The sequence below is a fragment of the Quercus robur genome, chromosome 2, assembly GCF_932294415.1.
Source record: "Quercus robur chromosome 2, dhQueRobu3.1, whole genome shotgun sequence".
Taxonomy (NCBI): domain Eukaryota; kingdom Viridiplantae; phylum Streptophyta; class Magnoliopsida; order Fagales; family Fagaceae; genus Quercus; species Quercus robur.
The window spans coordinates 853344-870531 of NC_065535.1; the positions used below are offsets into that span (position 1 = coordinate 853344).

At 36.6% G+C, this 17188-nt stretch overlaps 3 protein-coding genes across 15 annotated transcripts; 1 reads left to right on the forward strand and 2 right to left on the reverse strand.

Moving 5' to 3' along the window:
• The first annotated feature begins 332 nt into the window (after positions 1-332).
• On the forward strand, positions 333-3685 carry LOC126708106 (protein IQ-DOMAIN 6). 2 transcript variants are annotated; one of them, XM_050407934.1, is made up of 5 exons: positions 333-718; positions 800-1039; positions 2086-2313; positions 2490-2603; positions 2781-3685. In XM_050407934.1, exons 1-5 carry the CDS (start codon positions 653-655, stop codon positions 3465-3467), a joined length of 1335 nt encoding a protein of 444 aa, XP_050263891.1. In that variant the 5' UTR covers positions 333-652; the 3' UTR covers positions 3468-3685. The 2 variants fall into 2 exon arrangements, with proteins under 2 accessions (XP_050263891.1, XP_050263887.1); XM_050407930.1 differs by having other exon boundaries at positions 336-718; positions 797-1039.
• A 294-nt stretch (positions 3686-3979) lies between these two features.
• LOC126708090 (cytochrome P450 711A1) lies at positions 3980-8931 on the reverse strand. Of its 3 annotated transcripts, none has more exons than XM_050407914.1 (5): positions 8504-8931; positions 6945-7097; positions 4845-5628; positions 4622-4717; positions 3980-4517 (listed from the first exon to the last, which is right to left on the reverse strand). In XM_050407914.1, exons 1-5 carry the CDS (start codon positions 8758-8760, stop codon positions 4188-4190), a joined length of 1620 nt encoding a protein of 539 aa, XP_050263871.1. In that variant the 5' UTR covers positions 8761-8931; the 3' UTR covers positions 3980-4187. The 3 variants fall into 3 exon arrangements, with proteins under 3 accessions (XP_050263871.1, XP_050263875.1, XP_050263881.1); XM_050407918.1 differs by having other exon boundaries at positions 6945-7102; positions 8504-8659; XM_050407924.1 differs by lacking the exon at positions 8504-8931 and having other exon boundaries at positions 4845-5773; positions 6945-7079.
• A 1012-nt stretch (positions 8932-9943) lies between these two features.
• On the reverse strand, positions 9944-16814 carry LOC126708119 (heat shock factor protein HSF30). Of its 10 annotated transcripts, none has more exons than XR_007649179.1 (5): positions 16103-16814; positions 14287-15100; positions 13447-13653; positions 13174-13251; positions 9944-10439 (listed from the first exon to the last, which is right to left on the reverse strand). XR_007649179.1 is itself a non-coding variant. In XM_050407938.1 (3 exons), the coding sequence occupies exons 1-3, from the start codon at positions 16400-16402 to the stop codon at positions 13607-13609; spliced, it is 1161 nt and encodes a 386-aa protein (XP_050263895.1). In that variant the 5' UTR covers positions 16403-16814; the 3' UTR covers positions 13300-13606. The 10 variants fall into 10 exon arrangements, 1 of the variants encoding a protein (XP_050263895.1); XR_007649178.1 differs by having other exon boundaries at positions 13174-13269; XR_007649176.1 differs by having other exon boundaries at positions 13174-13281.
• Positions 16815-17188: the final 374 nt, after the last annotated feature.

The window sequence follows — 17188 nt, forward strand, 5'->3', positions numbered from 1 at the left end:
TTGATATTGTGGTAGCACCAACAGTGCAAGTGGAAAAATAACACCAGATCTTAACTGCACTGACTTGGAAGATCTTTTGTCGGTTTTCTTTTTGCCTCTTTTCACGTACTGGCCAAACGGGTTGTGCCTTTTCATGCTTTAATGGCCAATAAAGTAAGCATAGTGTTATAGTGGGTCTAAAATCTAAAATTCTAAATTTGTAATATTGTCGCAAAGTCAGGGGCCAAAGCATCACATCACAGCCACGCACACATATACATTCGAGCGGGATGTAAGATGAAACCCCATTTGTCCGTTGCTTCCTTTTGAATTTCAAATATCAATGCCCCTTATTGGACACGACAAAACCCACCCACTTATCCCACCAAGCAAACCCACGTCTCTCTCTCTCTCTCTCTCTCTCTTTGGTTTCCATATTTTTTTCTTCAAAGAAAGCTTTCTACTTCGAGCTCTTTTTTTTCTTTTTTTTTGGTTGCAAAAACCACTATCTCTGTCTTGAGTTTAATGTTGATTGCACAATATCAGTGATACCCACATTCTCTTTCTAAGCAAAGTTTTGATCTTTGAGCTTTTAGTAGCTCAGTTTTCTCAAGAATCAAACAGTTTCTTGCTTGTGCAAGCTAGCTGGAGAAGAAGCAAGATCTCTTAAGTAATGGGTGCTTCGGGGAAATGGGTAAAGGCTCTTATAGGTCTCAAAAAGCCCGATAAAGAAGACCATGTAAGCTCTCATCTATTACTTTCTAACACTTTCATTCTCTGTTTATGCATAAAGTCTGAAACTTTGTGTTGTGTTTAGGAGAAGGTGAGTGGTAAGAGCAAGAAATGGAGGCTATGGAGGAGTTCTTCAGGGGATTTGGGGTCCTCATGGAAAGGTTTCAAAGGAAACCACAGAGCAGCTTCTGAAGGGTCTGATTCTCCAGTGGCTGATGCTTTTACAGCTGCAATGGCCACAGTGGTTCGTGCTCATCCTAAGGATTTCAGGGCTGTAAGAAAAGAATGGGCTGCTATCCGGATCCAAACTGCTTTTCGTGGCTTCTTGGTAAATGGGTCTCTCTTCTATTATCTTTCGCTTTTTCTCTGTTTGGTTTCTGAGATGAATGAAAAAGAAAGTTGAAAACTTGCAGATGAGGTCTACAGTTTTTGGATATTTTCATATTCTTCTATTTTCAAGGCTCTCCAGATAAGCATATGGAGAGTTTTTAATTTTTTCTTTTCTTTTCTTTTTCGGTTTGAATACTTAATAGATCTGATCAGCTTCCATAGATGAGAGGGTAAAATGGTTGACCTGAAGCTAAGCACGTTAGACTTGAAAAATTATATTTATCTTATACTTCATTAGTTTATTTCACATCGAAAAGTTTCGTTCTTGATGTTTTAAATTTAGCTCCCAAAAGCAACGTTGCAACATTGGATTGTTTTATGCTACTATGTACAGCTTTAATAGATGAGGGGGAAATGGACAGAAAATTTCAAAGTTTAATGTCGAGGAAATTAATTTTAGACTTACATCCAAGGGGTCAGTCTCATGCAATCCATGGGGTCCTAAATTCAAGTCTCTTAATCAATACCTTAGGGCCAGTCCTAAAAGATTCTTCCATGTAATTACCAAGAGCGTATGGGATGGGCGAATTACACATGCAGGGATTAGTGGGGGCCCTTATAAAGAAGAGAACTTTTCTTACAAATTGTATTCCAGGATTACTATAGTATGATGGGCGTTAATTTTCACACACTTTTTATTTTACATCCTCAGTATTTATCACCTATTTCACCTTTAAAATGTGGACATCAATAAAAAATGTGACATTACGCTTAAAATTATAGACGTTATGTTTACGAAGTGCATATTAATGAGTGTGAGAGGACAATTACCTAAAGTATGCTATGTGCAGCAACAAAAATATTCTATCCTCAGGAAATCAAATGATTAGTATAGTGTGATAAGTTCCAAGAGTACTTATTTGATGAGTAACTGTTTGTCTATTAAACCTGTTAAAGAACTCATCTTTATATCATTGAGATTTAAATCTTTTTCTAAGAATGTTGCCATTTATTTTGGGTGTTGCGTACTGTGAAAAATTGTAGGCAAGAAGAGCTTTGAGGGCCTTGAGAGGAGTGGTGAGGCTTCAAGCTCTAGTTCGGGGTCGACAGGTGAGGAAGCAGGCTGCTGTAACACTGAGGTGCATGCAGGCTCTTGTTCGAGTTCAGGCTCGAGTTAGGGCTCGTCGTGTCCGAATGTCCATAGAGGGACAGGCTGTACAGATGATGCTTGAAGAGCGCCGCACCCAGGCTGATCTCCTAAAAGAAGCTGAGGTACCACTACAAACTGTCTTGGGTCCATTTCTTGTTGGTCTCATCTCAGTTGATTTTACTCAAATAAGGCCTTCTGCTGATTCATTTTAATCGTTAAGCAAAACTAGCCAGTTTGAATTTCACATTCCTTGTAATGCACATTAGAAAGAGTTTTAATTTCAAACCTTAATTTTCAGGAGGGGTGGTGTGATAGCAAGGGAACATTGGAAGATGTTAAAACGAAGATACAAATGAGGCAGGAAGGTGCCTTCAAGAGGGAGAGAGCAATTGCATACTCTCTAGCTCAAAAGGTATAAATGGATTCATTTGAATTTTAGTTGCTTTCTCTCCTTCGCCCATGGCCCTGATTAGTCAATAAAGGGTCCATAATTGATTCCAAAATTTTGGGATTAGTACTTTATTGTTGTTGTCTCTCCTTCATATGAGCAATATGATTCTATTTTATTTTATTTTTTGTTCTTTTTCAGCAATGGAGATCAACACCCAATTTGAATTCACGTACAAGTGCCTTAGTGTACCCACTCAAGAATCATGAGATTGACAAGAACAGTTGGGGATGGAGTTGGTTAGAACGTTGGATGGCTGCCAAGCCATGGGAGACTAGATTGATGGAACAATCCCACACTGACCCCTTGGAGACAACTCCACCTCCAAAGAGTTGCGCAGATTCCATTTTAGGCACACATTCAAAGTCTTCTGAACCATGCTACGTGAAGGTCAGAAAGAATAATGTCTCTACTAGGATTTCTGCTAAACCTCCCCATAATGGACAAGTTGCTCGTTCATCTTCAAGCCCAAGTTCCGAATTCCGGTATGATGAGAGCTCTGCCTCATCTTCAATCTGCACATCAACAACACCAGTTTCTGGAAACACTGGATTGGCTTCTGAGAGAACAGAAGATAGTAGCGGTAATTGTAGGCCAAGTTACATGAACCTGACTGAGTCCACTAAGGCAAAGCAGAAAACATGCAGTTATCAATCTTATAGAGTCCAGAGGCAGTCAATGGATGAGTTCCAATTTCTCAAAAGGTCAGCAGCTTTCTCTAATGCTGATTCTAAAAGCAGTGCTGGTTCTGAGCCTTCTTCAATCAACTTTTCCAAGCCGCTTCACCTGCCAACCCGATTGGATAAGCACTCAATGAAATTAAGGTAAAATATGGATGCATTCATCTCTGTCTGTTCAAGAAGTTCAACAGCTTGTTGTTCCCTAGTGCCTCTATTTAAGAATGTGTATTAAGTTTAAGGAGGTTGTATAACTGAGCTGTACTGAAACACCCCCCAATCAGTTAATGTGATTTGATTCAAGGGTTCTTTATTTGTAAAATAGTTTGTTTGCTGTTACTTAAAGCTATTAAGGGTTTGTTTGGGATCCGTTTATTTTGTTGAAACTAAAAACTTTTTGTTGAAAATACTGTAGATAAAGGTGAATGTTAGTTGAAATAGTACAATGGAACTCATGAATAGTAACAAAAATAAGTTGGCAAAAAATAAACTAGCCAAACAGACACTAAGTTATTTTGAAAAGGTCAATTGATGAAGAGTAAAGCAGAATTTAATTTGTTTTAAGGCCAGGATACTAAAGAGACCCCAAAAATTTTGCATGGATTAATTACCAGAAACAAATCAGGATAACATGAATTCAAATTAAGAGCTTAGAGCAAAGACTAATGAACGTGTCTTCAGAAGACAGTTGTATTGTATACCCGGATAGTAGGCTTCAAACTAATCTTTTTTGTAATATAAGTTTACAACAGAGGGAATTGATATCAAGATAATCTATTGCCATTTCTTGATGCCAACAAAGTTTCAAGTGTCATATTTTGAGTGCATCACAAGTATGACTGGAAAGTTTACTTAACCATGTTTAACATATTCATGTTCGTTTTATCACTCTAAGCTTGACACCATGCTTGAAGTTGAGAATTATGCCATATTCAAGTTCCAAAGGTTTTTCCACGTTAGGTGAATGTCGAAATACATATTTCCGGTATAAATGAATCAATGAGAGCTTTATTTCTTGGATGGAAAATTTCTGTCCAATGCATGATCGAGGCCCAATTCCAAAGGGTATAAAAGCATAAGGATGCCTTTGCTTTTCTTCTTCACAATTTGGGTCAAATCTCTCTGGTCTGAACTTTTCTGGGTCTGGGAAGTTCTTTGGATCTTTTGCTAGAACTCCAAGTGCTAGCCAAACCCATGTCCCCTGCTCATCAGAATATGAATTACATGACACAAGGCACATGTACAAGTTCTAGTCCACATTCTAATATACACACAAACATAAAGGCCGTGGCATACATAAAATACCTTTGGGAGAAGATAGCCTCCTATCTCTACTTCTTTTGATGTTTCTCTTGCAACCAATGGGGAAACTGTGTAATACCTCATTGCCTCTTTAATGACCTGCACTCAAACCATCAAAAGAATAATGAAACTCAATTGTTGCATAGGCGTCGTTGCAGTTAAGATATATTGGGAAAGGCTATATGTGACTATCAAATGCAAAAAAAGGAAAGTTTAAAAGCCTTACCTGTTCAAGGTAAGGGAATTTGTTTTGAAGATCATCAGCACCCGGCATCTGATCAGGTGGAACAAATCCATCAATCTCTTCAAGTAATTTCTTCTCAACTTCTGGATGTCCAGCAACTAAATAGACAACTGAAGACAATGTGAAGGCTGTGGTAGCTGAGCCAGCAAGCAAGTGTTCATAAGTAACTGCACTAATGTAGTCTGGGGTGAAGACATTCTTTGATACCGTTTGTGACTCTCTTGCGTTCAATATGAGTGTCAAGAAGTCCTTTGAACCTCGTTCCCGAGTTTTCATTCTCTTTGTCACGATCTCATCAAGCCTGCCACTCAGTTTCTGATTGTTACGCTCAACTTTCCAGTCCATAGTGCCAGGAATTCTTTTCAGGATCTGCCTAAAAGGTTCCTGAAGAATGGGGACAAGTAGACCAAGAATGATTGAAAATGAGCCTGATAAGTCCATTTTAAGCTGTGTTGTGGAGTAGATGTGCTTGTTAATAAAGTCTGAGACTTCATTATCATCGTTTTGGTTATCATCAATGTTAACTACATCACTGATTGATTGCGGTTTAGAGAGGCCAAAGTTGACACCAAAGGCTGCTTGTCCGATGACATCAGTGGCCAATTTGAGGGAAAGGTTGGAGAAAGTGATGTCTTCTTCATTCAAAGAGTGAAGATTTTCAGTTGCAGATTCTATAAATTCTTGCATGGTGGGTATTAGTCTGGCTAGGTGTGATGGCTGGTAGACTGATAATATTGTGTTTCGCATGGTTGACCATCTAGCATCCCTGCAAGTAATTCCAACTCCCATCAGTATATATCTTAAATGACATTCTTGATCTGCGGCCTTCGAGGTTTGAACTTCTCTGTAGAGAGTATTCAATTCGCCATTTGGCAACCAGATCCTCATTTCACTAGAAATAAAGAACTCCCCTAGTTCATTGCAGAAGGTAACATAACTTTAGCCTAAAATGACATGCAATTCTGAATAGAGTAAAAATTATTCTCCTTAGGAAAGAATGTCAAAGAGATTTACATGGTCATAAAATTTTGTTTTTGAAACATACACGGTAATAATATATGTATGTGCAAAACTCATGCATTTAAACCATACATGACATGAACCCATGTTAAGTCATGGGATGCAATGGGAAGATTTCATTTCACAGTTTTGACTTTATGTCTTGGATCTAATAGTGTACAAATTGTTTAGTCATTTAAAATAGTACTAGATATACATCATTTAGATTTGTAATAATTAGAATTTTTTTCCAAATAACCTTAAATATCAAATAATTTCATTAGTTGTCACGTTTCAAAACAATGTGGGAAATTAGCATCTTGAGTGTTTAAACTCAAGTTTCAAGATAAAATTTGAGTTTCTAAGTCTCGATTTGTAAGCGGTGGCACCTAAGGTGGAAAAATATCCACGTGAAACTCGATATTTTAAGACTTGAGTTTCATCGTTTTATTTTTTCCCGTGTTCTTCTTCCTCGCGTTTTATTTCTTCCTTCTTTGATTTGAAGACCAGATCATCCAATCACCCACCTAGCGTTCAATCGTCCAATCAACCAGATCGGCTCACCCAGCATTCAATCGTCCAATCAACATATTGTCTCTTCGTTCCTCCTCTGGTCTTCGAAGCTCCAGATCGTGCCTCTACAGATCTGTTCTTCCTCTGTTCTTCTTTAGATTGTGTTCTTCTTTAGATATGATGTTCTTCAAGTACAAAAATCGAGTCTTAGAGACTCGGTTTTGCTTTTTGGAACTCGAGTCTCTAAAACTCGAGATCTATGTGGTATCATACTGCCAACTCACCAAGTGGGAATCGAGTCTTTAACCCTCAAGTTTTAGATTGAAATCGAGTCTATAAAACTCGAGATGGTAGTTTGTGAAATTCTTTCAAACGCATCTTAACTTATGATATTCTTTCTCCTCACTATGCTAGTCTGCAAATTCCCTTGTAATATTTCAAAGGGAGATGATCATTTTCCAACTCGTTTGGTGCATCATGAAGGAATGGTTCAAATGATAAAAGCACATTGTACACCTACAATTACAAATTAGGTAGGAGTATGTCATTGTTGTAGTTACAAGAAAATACCTGGTGAAGAAGAGCCCCTTTTGGTGAAGAGGGGAGGCCGAGATTGGTGAAGGTATGCTTCTGTTTGGAATATCTTTGAATTTCTTTATTCCTACTTCTTTACAAAGCTCCGGATCTGCTACAATTATCAGTGGCTGTCTGCCCATGTGAAACCTGCTCTAAACATAAAATTTTAATTAATTTTCCTATGTAAAAGCATGCATCTTTATCCTTTTTTAATATATTTATATATATATATATATATATATTAAGATGTAGAATTTAAAACCATGAATTCTGTGTTATATTATACTCTGCAAAAGTCCTATCATCAATTATCACTCAAATCATGAACACTCAAATCCCCTTTGTCCCATCTTTTCCTTTGATGATTGATAACTCAGTCTTGGAAACAAAGAAAAAGCATGTTTTACTGTTGTGCTCTTTTCCTTTACATTAATAAAGTTTTAATCTAAAAAAGAAAAGAAAAGTAAAAAAAAAAAAAGGAAAATAATAAATTTATTACTAATTTCAAAACAAAATACTTCCAAACTACTACTGCAATATTAGTGTTATATTGATAACATAATAATAAATAAATTTTTGAATTTTTTTGTTTTTGTTTCTATGTTTTAAGTTGGCCTATCAATTTGTAAAAATAAATAAAATTTGGAATTAACTGTAACATTAGAATTGCGTGGCATGGGAAAGTGGAGAGGCAAATTATTACTAGTTTTCAATAAGCAAGATCGGCCAGCCCTTGAATGTGGTCATAAAGTGCGGCATAAGCTAATGTGCAACCCAATTAACTGTATCAAACAGTATTTAGGATCATCCCCACATTCCTTTTGCTTATACTGTTACCTTTATAATTTATTCACTTGAGCTTCTTTCCAATCTTGAAAGTGCAATATCATTAAATACCATAATATGGAAAAAGAAAGAAAAGAGATAGACCCAATATTGCTAGGTCCCATTTGACCAAATCATTAAATCCTTTGGTCCCCATAAACCGTCTCTAACCCATTGGACACATGGTCTCTTCCACTTTTGAAAGAGGAAGATAGATTATTGAATCAATTATCAACTATTAAAAAAGATTGGTGGCATTTAGTGGACTAATGGTACCACCTTTTTATCTATCATATTGTCTTAAACATTCTTTTTCATAGATACTATGATAGATAATTGAGAAAAGACTAATAACAAGATTTAGAAGTTGAAGGTAAAAGTTATAAGAGTCTTGTATGTTGGCGGTGTTTCCCACATACACATTCAGAATTTTTTTTTTTTTTTTTTTTTTGTAACTATGGAATTATAAATATATATATTTATATATAAATATTTCCAACAGAATTTAAATTCTTTTTTTCTTATTGTAACAATGAAATTATAAATACATATATATATATATATATATATATGTATACATACACATATATATATATATATATATATTTGAAAAAGGACTCAAACAAGAATACATATATATATATATTTAAAAAAGGACTCAAACAAGAATACATATATATATATTTAAAAAAGGACTCAAACAAGAACACTGTATAGTCTGTACTGACCTGAAAATAGGGCCATATCGTTTGGCAAGGACTGAGAACACATCAGGGCCATATTTAGCGAGCAAGGGGAGGTGTCCAAGAAATGGAATGGTTGGTGGGCCAGGTACCCTTCTCACACCCCAGTAAGGTCCATACATGTAGCCCAATACTCCTGTTACTATGATCAACACTGAGAAGAATATTGATACTGCAGGAACACTAGTAAAGAGCAATTCCATTCTCACAAATCTTTGAAGGGTCTCAAGGCAAAAGGACATATTTTGAGAGAGAGAGAGAGATAAGTGATTGGTTTTTGCAGGAGCTTGATATAAGACTTAGTAGTATAAGTCAGCCTGGTTTTATACAGAGGGTGATAGGGGTCCCCGGTTGGGAGTGGGTGGGCAAGGAGAGAGTGGGGGTGTCTCACCAGGCCTATTGATAGTTAATCGGTACTTTGTCTGCATATGCATCATTATATTGCTGAAATGGATGCCCATCGTCTATAATGTTTTTTTAATGTATCTATGTACCAAGTGTTTGCCATGCCACAGACCCTTTAAGCTAACACGTACACAACTCTATTTTAAATTAGGTGCTCACTTAAATTTTTAATATTTAATCCGATCTATTATGAAGTCATGAATTTCAATATAATTATATTTTTCCTTCTCCACCTGCAACCATAAGTCAAACAAAAAAAAGATCAAACAGTTGCTAACTGGTTTTCAGCTTCATAAATTAACTGATATGCTTATGCCACTTATGTGTGGCACCATTGGTGCCACACATAACTGGTTTTGTAGTCTCTTTTCTTTCACTCGTTTGGTGCCATTTCGACTGGATAGAGTATAGACTATGTGTAAGAATATGGTAAACCTCCTATATATGGACCCTCTTCTGGTTTCTTCTTCTTTTTTTTCTTTTTCCATATAAAAGCTTATATAAAGGTTTACACGTAACTACGAAAATGACTAATGGATTAGATTTCTTCCAATTCGATTTCCAAAAAACGAGTGGCTTAGACTTTAGTTTTAATTTCATAAGTGTTTGAGGGGTCAATACTAGTCATCGGATACCCCCATTGCCCTGCTCATAGAGCACGTGTATCCATCCCCTACAAAGCACTTCTATCTTTTCGGTTCATTGTATATAAATTTTAACCCAACTCATGGATTAGATGCCCTTCAATCCCTGCCGTATAAACACAATATTCCTCCACTAAGTTTGGCCCTGACCACATTCATAGAAACTAGTTCTATTTAAATATAAGGCGTGTGACATTTTAAAATCAGATAGTTTTAAAAAAAAATCTCTTGTTTGTTTGTAATAGAGGAAGCCCTATCACCAAATAATTGTAGGGAAAATGCCTTCATATAGCATTTCTACACAAAATTAATTGTGAAAATATTATGGGGTCCAAATAAGATTTTCACAAACAATAAAAGGAACAAAAATAAAATGATAAGAAAATAGAAAATCACAAACATAATAGAGAATTCAAAGGATTTACATGATTATGCTTTTAGCCTACATCCACTCTCTTACTAACAAATGTGGAGAATACAGATGGGGTAATTATCACACTCTCACTGTACCCAAACCCCAATAAACTCCATGCTACTCTCTTTCACAAATACAAAATTAGCAAAGAGAAGTTATTTTCCCTCTCTGCAAGCAATTGCCGCTCCACCACTCTCTTGCTCACTCTCTCTGCTACACGAAGGCGCGTATATATAGAGCAAAAAATCTGGTGTGTCGGCAAGGCAATACTCTGTCCATGCAAGAAAGTCATGCCTCATCATGATATTGCATTCAAGGAGATGTGATATCAAAGTCACGCTGCTTGACAAACTGGCTTGAAACAACACAATATCCAAGCCTGATATTTGGTTGCATTGGAAAGAAGACAAGGCACCTACTCCATTTAGGTCCCAGGCTTGACATTTCAAGTCACATTCTGACATAAAATCAAATACCTTCTCAGAATAGCAAAACAAAATAGTTCAATTTTTACGGCCCACTCAAGTCCATAATAGCTTAAGATTAAAACTAACGCATTTTTTTTTCTTTCTTTTGGAGGTAAAAACTAATGCGTTGTTGTTGTTGTCGTCCAAATAAACTTATAAGCTTAGTACATCATGTCAGGTAATTGTTAATTAGAAACGACCGGCCTAAAGATCGTTTTTAATGTATTAGTCTTCATTAGAAAGGAATATCCTTTGTTTGGAATGAAAATGACATTTGCATGAGATTCCTTCTCATCTTATCTTTGTCTCTAACATGCTTAATCATGTGATTATATCAGTGCTGTGTCTGTTAGAATTAAATACTATTGGTGTAGGGAAAAGAGAGGATGGAAAACCGAGGATAGAAAACGATGGGGTCATTATCATTTTCCTAATTATTTTGGTAGTGTTGGAGAAAACTCAACGGAAAGAAAGAGATAAGGTATTTTCTCCATGGGGGGCTCCACAAAGTTTCTTCACTTCAAAACGTACAGAAAACAGATGATTTTACGTTCACTTTATCAAATTTTTTTCTTATACACAAAATAAATGAATAGGGGAAATAATATAATTTCACTTTCATATGGTGTCATCTTCACAAATTGTTGACACCCATTTCTTATGAAGGCCCAAATAAAGCAAATTATTTCAGGCCTTTTTTTTTTTTTTTTTTTTTTTTTTGGATAATAAAAAAGGGTAAGGAGAGCAACCAACATGACAATCCTACCCGTGACCATAATAATAACCTACCCGCTGGGTCTATGCCTTACTAGGGTGCAAAGAATACGGTAAGCCATAACTTCCCAGTCCCACAAAGGATACTAGTGATCTTAAGTTGCCAAGGTAGGCAATCCCACGCAAGTCCATATTCGGACTCGAACATGGGACCTTACCCTTGGCGCATCTTGTGCTTCACCTGACACCACTAGACCACACCCCTCGGTGGTAAATTATTTCAGGCCTTCTATCTTTATTTGTATCTTTTTTATTTTCTCACATTCTCATATAACTCATTAATGGAAAATTTGAAGGAATATTGTATGGAGGTAAAAGTTCTTGGATCTGGTTTAGTCAACATATTTCCAAAAATTGATACAAAACCAGATTGTTCTAAATTCCGAATAAGAACAAAACTCAAGCTTGCCATTATTCTAGATGTCCAACACCAAAAGCTTTATTCCTTATTCAAGTATGGACGTGTGCCTTAACCTATTATAAAGCCTGCTCGCAAGCCATGCATTAATCAAATCACATTTTTACCCCCACCAACCTTATATGATAAAAGTATAATAGTAAATTCATACATAGTTTAGAAACAAATGAAATTTTTATATGTATTTTGTCCTCTGTACGAAACAGACAAGTAGGAAAATAAGAATATTTTCTTACCACTTTCTTTTTTTAATTATCATTTCCATATTTTCAATCAATCCAACCAAACAGGCCAAACAGGCCTGATGTGCATGTGTTAGTTCAGTCTGCTGCAATCCATAATCACTAGAAGTTTAGAACTGAAGCTCTAGCAAAATGTCATCCTACCCTGCTTCACTACAGTCTTCACCAAGGAGATGTCTCTTCTACTATACAGAAGAGATTAAGAGAACCTTTTTTCTCTATTCAATTCTTTTATAATTTACTAATTCCTTTATTTTATTAGTTCCATATTTTTACACTTCATAGGTCCAGATTGAACACCTAGCTCTTTCTGTCATTCATGTCTACTTCTGACAAAACCCATAGGACCCATCCTAGTCTCCTTCATTATCCCAAAAAACAAAAGGCTTTTTTTTTTTATAACAAAGAATGATATGATCTCTAGACTATTTCTCTAGTCTCCTTCATTATCCCATAGGGCCCATCCTAGTCTCCTTCATTGATGTAGCTACTGGTAAGTACAAGATTTACAGAATTAAAGATTAATTTATCATTTAATCCCAAAAATAAATAAATAAATAAAACTGAATTGAACATAATCTAACTACATACATAAGGCATTACTATCCAACTAAACTACTCAGAAGTTACATCAGATAAAGTTTCAGTTGAGCACAAGAAATGGTACCTTAATAGTTTTTTGGCCAGATGGTAATCCACACAGCCATAGAAAGGGAAAAACAAGAAAGGCATCATAGGAGAAGGTTTCTTATGCATCATATATGTTTTTTTTTTTTTTTTCCTTTTTATAGTGTATGGATCCCACAGCCTCTTACAATCTGTAACACACTAGGGAAAATGCATATATCTAAGCCAATAAATAATTATTGCAGAGACAGAAACAAGACCAAAGTTTCCTGTCCATTAGTTGCAGAAAGCTAAACCAGCTTGCATACAGATACCTCTTAGTTCACAGGGTAATCCACACAGCCATAGAAAGGGAAAAACAAGAAAGGCATCATAGGAGAAGGCTTCTTATACATCATATATGTTTTTTTTTTCCTTTTTATAGTGTATGGATCCCACAGCCTCTTACAATCTGTAACACATTAGGGAAAATGCATATATCTAAGCCAATAAATAATTATTGCGGAGACAGAAACAAGACCAAACTTTCCTGTCCATTAGTTGCCGAAAGCTAAACCAGCTTGCATACAGATCTTAGTTCACAGGGTATCCGGGCCACAGTCAACCCAAAAATAAAAATGTGTTTGTAGTGCTTATTCTAACGAGTTATGAGTCTAAACTTACCAAGAAGAATATAAATCCTTAATTGCAGCTTGGCCAAATACGCACAGACCTTATAGCCATTATGCACCAAGCAATGAGCTGAAACACATTGTATCTCTGTAAGAGAAACTGAGAAAGCCATATTAGTTAGCCAGCAAAAATAGAGACTACATTCAGAAACCGAGAACAGCTCATTAACAACATAAATAATAGTAATGCAAGCCATATAACAAACTAGTAACAAGAAATCCATATCTACATCCGAGGAGAAAATGACAAAAAACGTTTGCGTACTTTCTGTACATAGCTAACATCTGCATGGATGAAGTTTCTACGCGTAGCTGATATCTACATATACAAATTAATGAATTGGAACTTCCCAGCCACGATAATTGAGCAAGGTATCAAACATGCATATATACAGCAGAGACTGTAGCTGTAGCTTGGGAATGAGTCAATGCTTAATGCCCTCCTTATACAAATTTCCGTTGGCTAGACTGCCTGCAAAATGCGGAACATAAACAACAAATCATAAGCCTGTGAACAGATTCAAAGCACACTAGAAGGTATTATAAAATGGACAAGCCTTAAGTATAATTCCTTAGATGGTATACCTTATGTTTCCCAACTAAATTCAATCACATGACTACTAATGCAACAAAAATTCAACCACATGGTTACTGATGCAACAAAAAAAAAATGTTACCTTTTTCAAGGAACAATGACAATTGAATTCAATCATGTGGTTCATTGGTCAATATAACCTTGTGATGTGATTGAATTCTATTGGGAACCTGAAGTACGATACCTAAATAACTGTTCCTAAGATACCTAAATAACTATTCCTAAGTTTTGCTGGAAAAATATATGGATGATTAAATTATCATTAAAGGATACAGAAGAAGAGCAAAATGTGTTGGCCTCTTTGCAACTCTCACCATCCCTGCTGCATAAGAAACCATACATTTATCACCCAGAGAACAAATATGCGAAAGTAACATAATAACCAGACTGGAGTTTTCAACACATACCTATTATGAGGCTATACATGAATAGAGTTGCAGAGACCAACACAAACATACAAAAATACCACAACATCATCATCTCATATATGGGGTTGGTCACGGCATCGACCTGAGATAACCAGTTGATCGACGAGGTCTTGGAAATCATCACCCCAGTCGTCAGGTTCTGCGACCAAATCCTCCACTTCCACATCAATTTCCGACTTATCACCAACCACAGCTTCTTCTTCCGGATTTTCAGTGATTAGATCTTCATTCAATAGTTCTTCCCAAATGGTCTCATTGACAGAATCCAAATTGGCACCACTTCTTGTGGGTACTGAACTTGCAATTGGGTCATTGATATCACTGCTTGATTCATTGTCCAAGGCAGCTGAGAAAAATGTTTCCATAGTTGCCATTTCTTCTTGATCTTGGCTTGTAAAGTCCACAACTTGGTTACTGCCTGCCAACACAGACACGTCTTCTTCTTGCAAATTCTCCACACTTGGGCTTGCAGTAAGTCTACGCTTTCGTCCAATTTCAACACCCTGTAGTCCTCTTCTTTGAGCACTCATCTGACTAAATTGCTGGATAAAGGATGGGTTATTAAGTGCTTTAGCAAGAAAATTCATTAACTGTTGCTGTTTCCTCTCTGTGGTCTGTAACCTATCCTCCATTGCAATCATTTGTTCCCTTGAATTCTGTTGTTGCTGCCTCAACCTCACAATTTCGGCCATTAGCAAGCCCCGATCTCTCTTTAATATCTCAAGCTCACCTTCTAACCCATATTGTCCCAATTCAACACAAGCTCCTCCTCCTTGTTGTTGCGTACCCTGTGTGACATGTCTTCTTCTTTTGATGTTCTTTAATAGATGCTTTTGCCCTGCCAGAAACCCTTCATTTGCGAATTCCCATCGATCAGGATCAACCTTTCTGAAACCCTGCATTCAATTACACCATTAAAAGTGATCAGAAAGCCTTGAAATTAACCCCCCCACCCCCCCCCCCCCCCCCCCCAAACAAAAAAAAAAAATGATATAGCTGGTATGGCCAACCAAAACTAATCAAATTAAACCTTCAATAACTTATTTAAGTCACATTTCAATTAGCAGGAACCTAGGTAAAATATTATTTCACAACCAAAAATAAAAAATCTAAAATCAAATGTGTGTGAGTAATTCAAACCAGCGATAAATTAGACAGCAGGACACTCAAATGTATAACTAACCAAGAAATAAAGTTCAGATGGAAAAAACAAAATCAGACAAAATCTAACTTGATATAGCTGTAATTTTGAACAAGTGAAATAGAAGATATAAATCAGGTCCAAATTTCATTAACCAGATAAAAGGAAAAAAAATATTCTCGATGTTCAAAACATCATACAGTAGGCGTGCACACACCAAATTCTCACAAAGCTCCAACTTTTAGGAGGTCATTGAGAAGCGTGCAAACACTGAATTCAATTAGGATCAAAACTAGCATTTAGTAGAATGCAAATGCATTATACATAATTCAAAACGTTAAGACGAAAATTTTCATAGCCTTAGAGTGCGATCTGATGATTAAGCAATACTAGCAATAGCACATGCAAATCAAACATAGTTCAAACAAGGGAAACGCACACTTGAGACTGATCAACTCATCAGAATGAACATGCCGCCAAGCCAAACTACCAAAACACTTATTCACTATTACCCAATTGTGAAGTATCTGAATGAATCATTCGATTTAAGCCCCCAGAAAGTTAAAAAAACTTTGAATCAAAGAAAAATTTTGCACACCCACCAAAATATTCAAACAGTTCAGGGATTTGCAATAGTAGCAAAATGAAGAAAGCAAAACAGAGCTAGAAAAAGAAAACCCTGATGCAATTTTGCAAAATCGCCACCAACAATGCAAGAAAGATCGCAGCTTTAGCACGGGGATACAGTGATACTTACATATGTATTGAGCTGGCGAACGAAGCTTGAGAAATTACTGTGCTTGAAGTGGCGAGGAAGAAGGGTGGTGGAGAATTTGTGAGAGTCCCAAACAACGAAGCTATTGCGAGCTGCGCTCCACGACACGATCGAGTCAGTTGCTGGGTCTTCCACCATTTCAAAGGTCTTGGTCAGAAATGGAGGCGGGCCAAGCTCGTGTAACCCCTCCATTGGTTGCGGTGAAATGCACGAAGATGAAGAGGACGATGATCCCACACCGTACGTCACCGTTTCTTCTTCCTTAACCATCACTCCCTCCATTGCTCTGTTTTCCCTAGGATCGAAACAGTAACAGTAACAGTAACAGAGTCTTATTGGAGAATTTGATGCAAAATTTGAGTTTTTGAGAGAGTTTTCTGAATTGGGTGTTGTGTCAGAACTTTAAAAAAAGTGAGAAATTTTGAGGCTTTAGAGTCGCAAAGACAGAGTATTCAGTGAAATTTCAGGAGAGTCTGGTGACTTGGTAATGGTATTGTTGTGAAGTGAAGTAAAATAAGAGTTTTTGAGAGAGTTTTGTAAAGTGGGTTAGTGTTGGAACTTAAAAAAAGTGAGACTTTTTTGAGTGTTTGACATGGTTGTTACGGCTTTGGGAAGCAGAGGAGAGAGGGAACGGGATTTTTATGGCGGTGGATAGGAAACTTCTAGAGACAATAGATATTTTTTCTGTGTATTGATGTCGGTCTTTGACGAAGCTTGTAAGAAGTTTCTGCCATTTGTCACTCACACTCATCAGAACATTACTTACTAGACATTCTAGAAACTTCTCCACATTTCGATTTTCTGGGCTGGCCTTGGCTGCAATGGGCCGGGCTGGTTAGGCCGACATGATATAAATATATATATATATATATATATATATATATATATATAATGAGAGCTCACTAGGTAAGGACCATTAAAAATGGCAGCTCCACCAACAGGCCGAGCAACAGACCATGGACCTCAACTTTATCACAGGTTATCTTCTTCTTTCTTCCTTTTTATGGGAGTGATTTCAGTTCGCTCAACTGATGTAGTTGTAAAAAAAAGAGATTTGGATTATTTAGA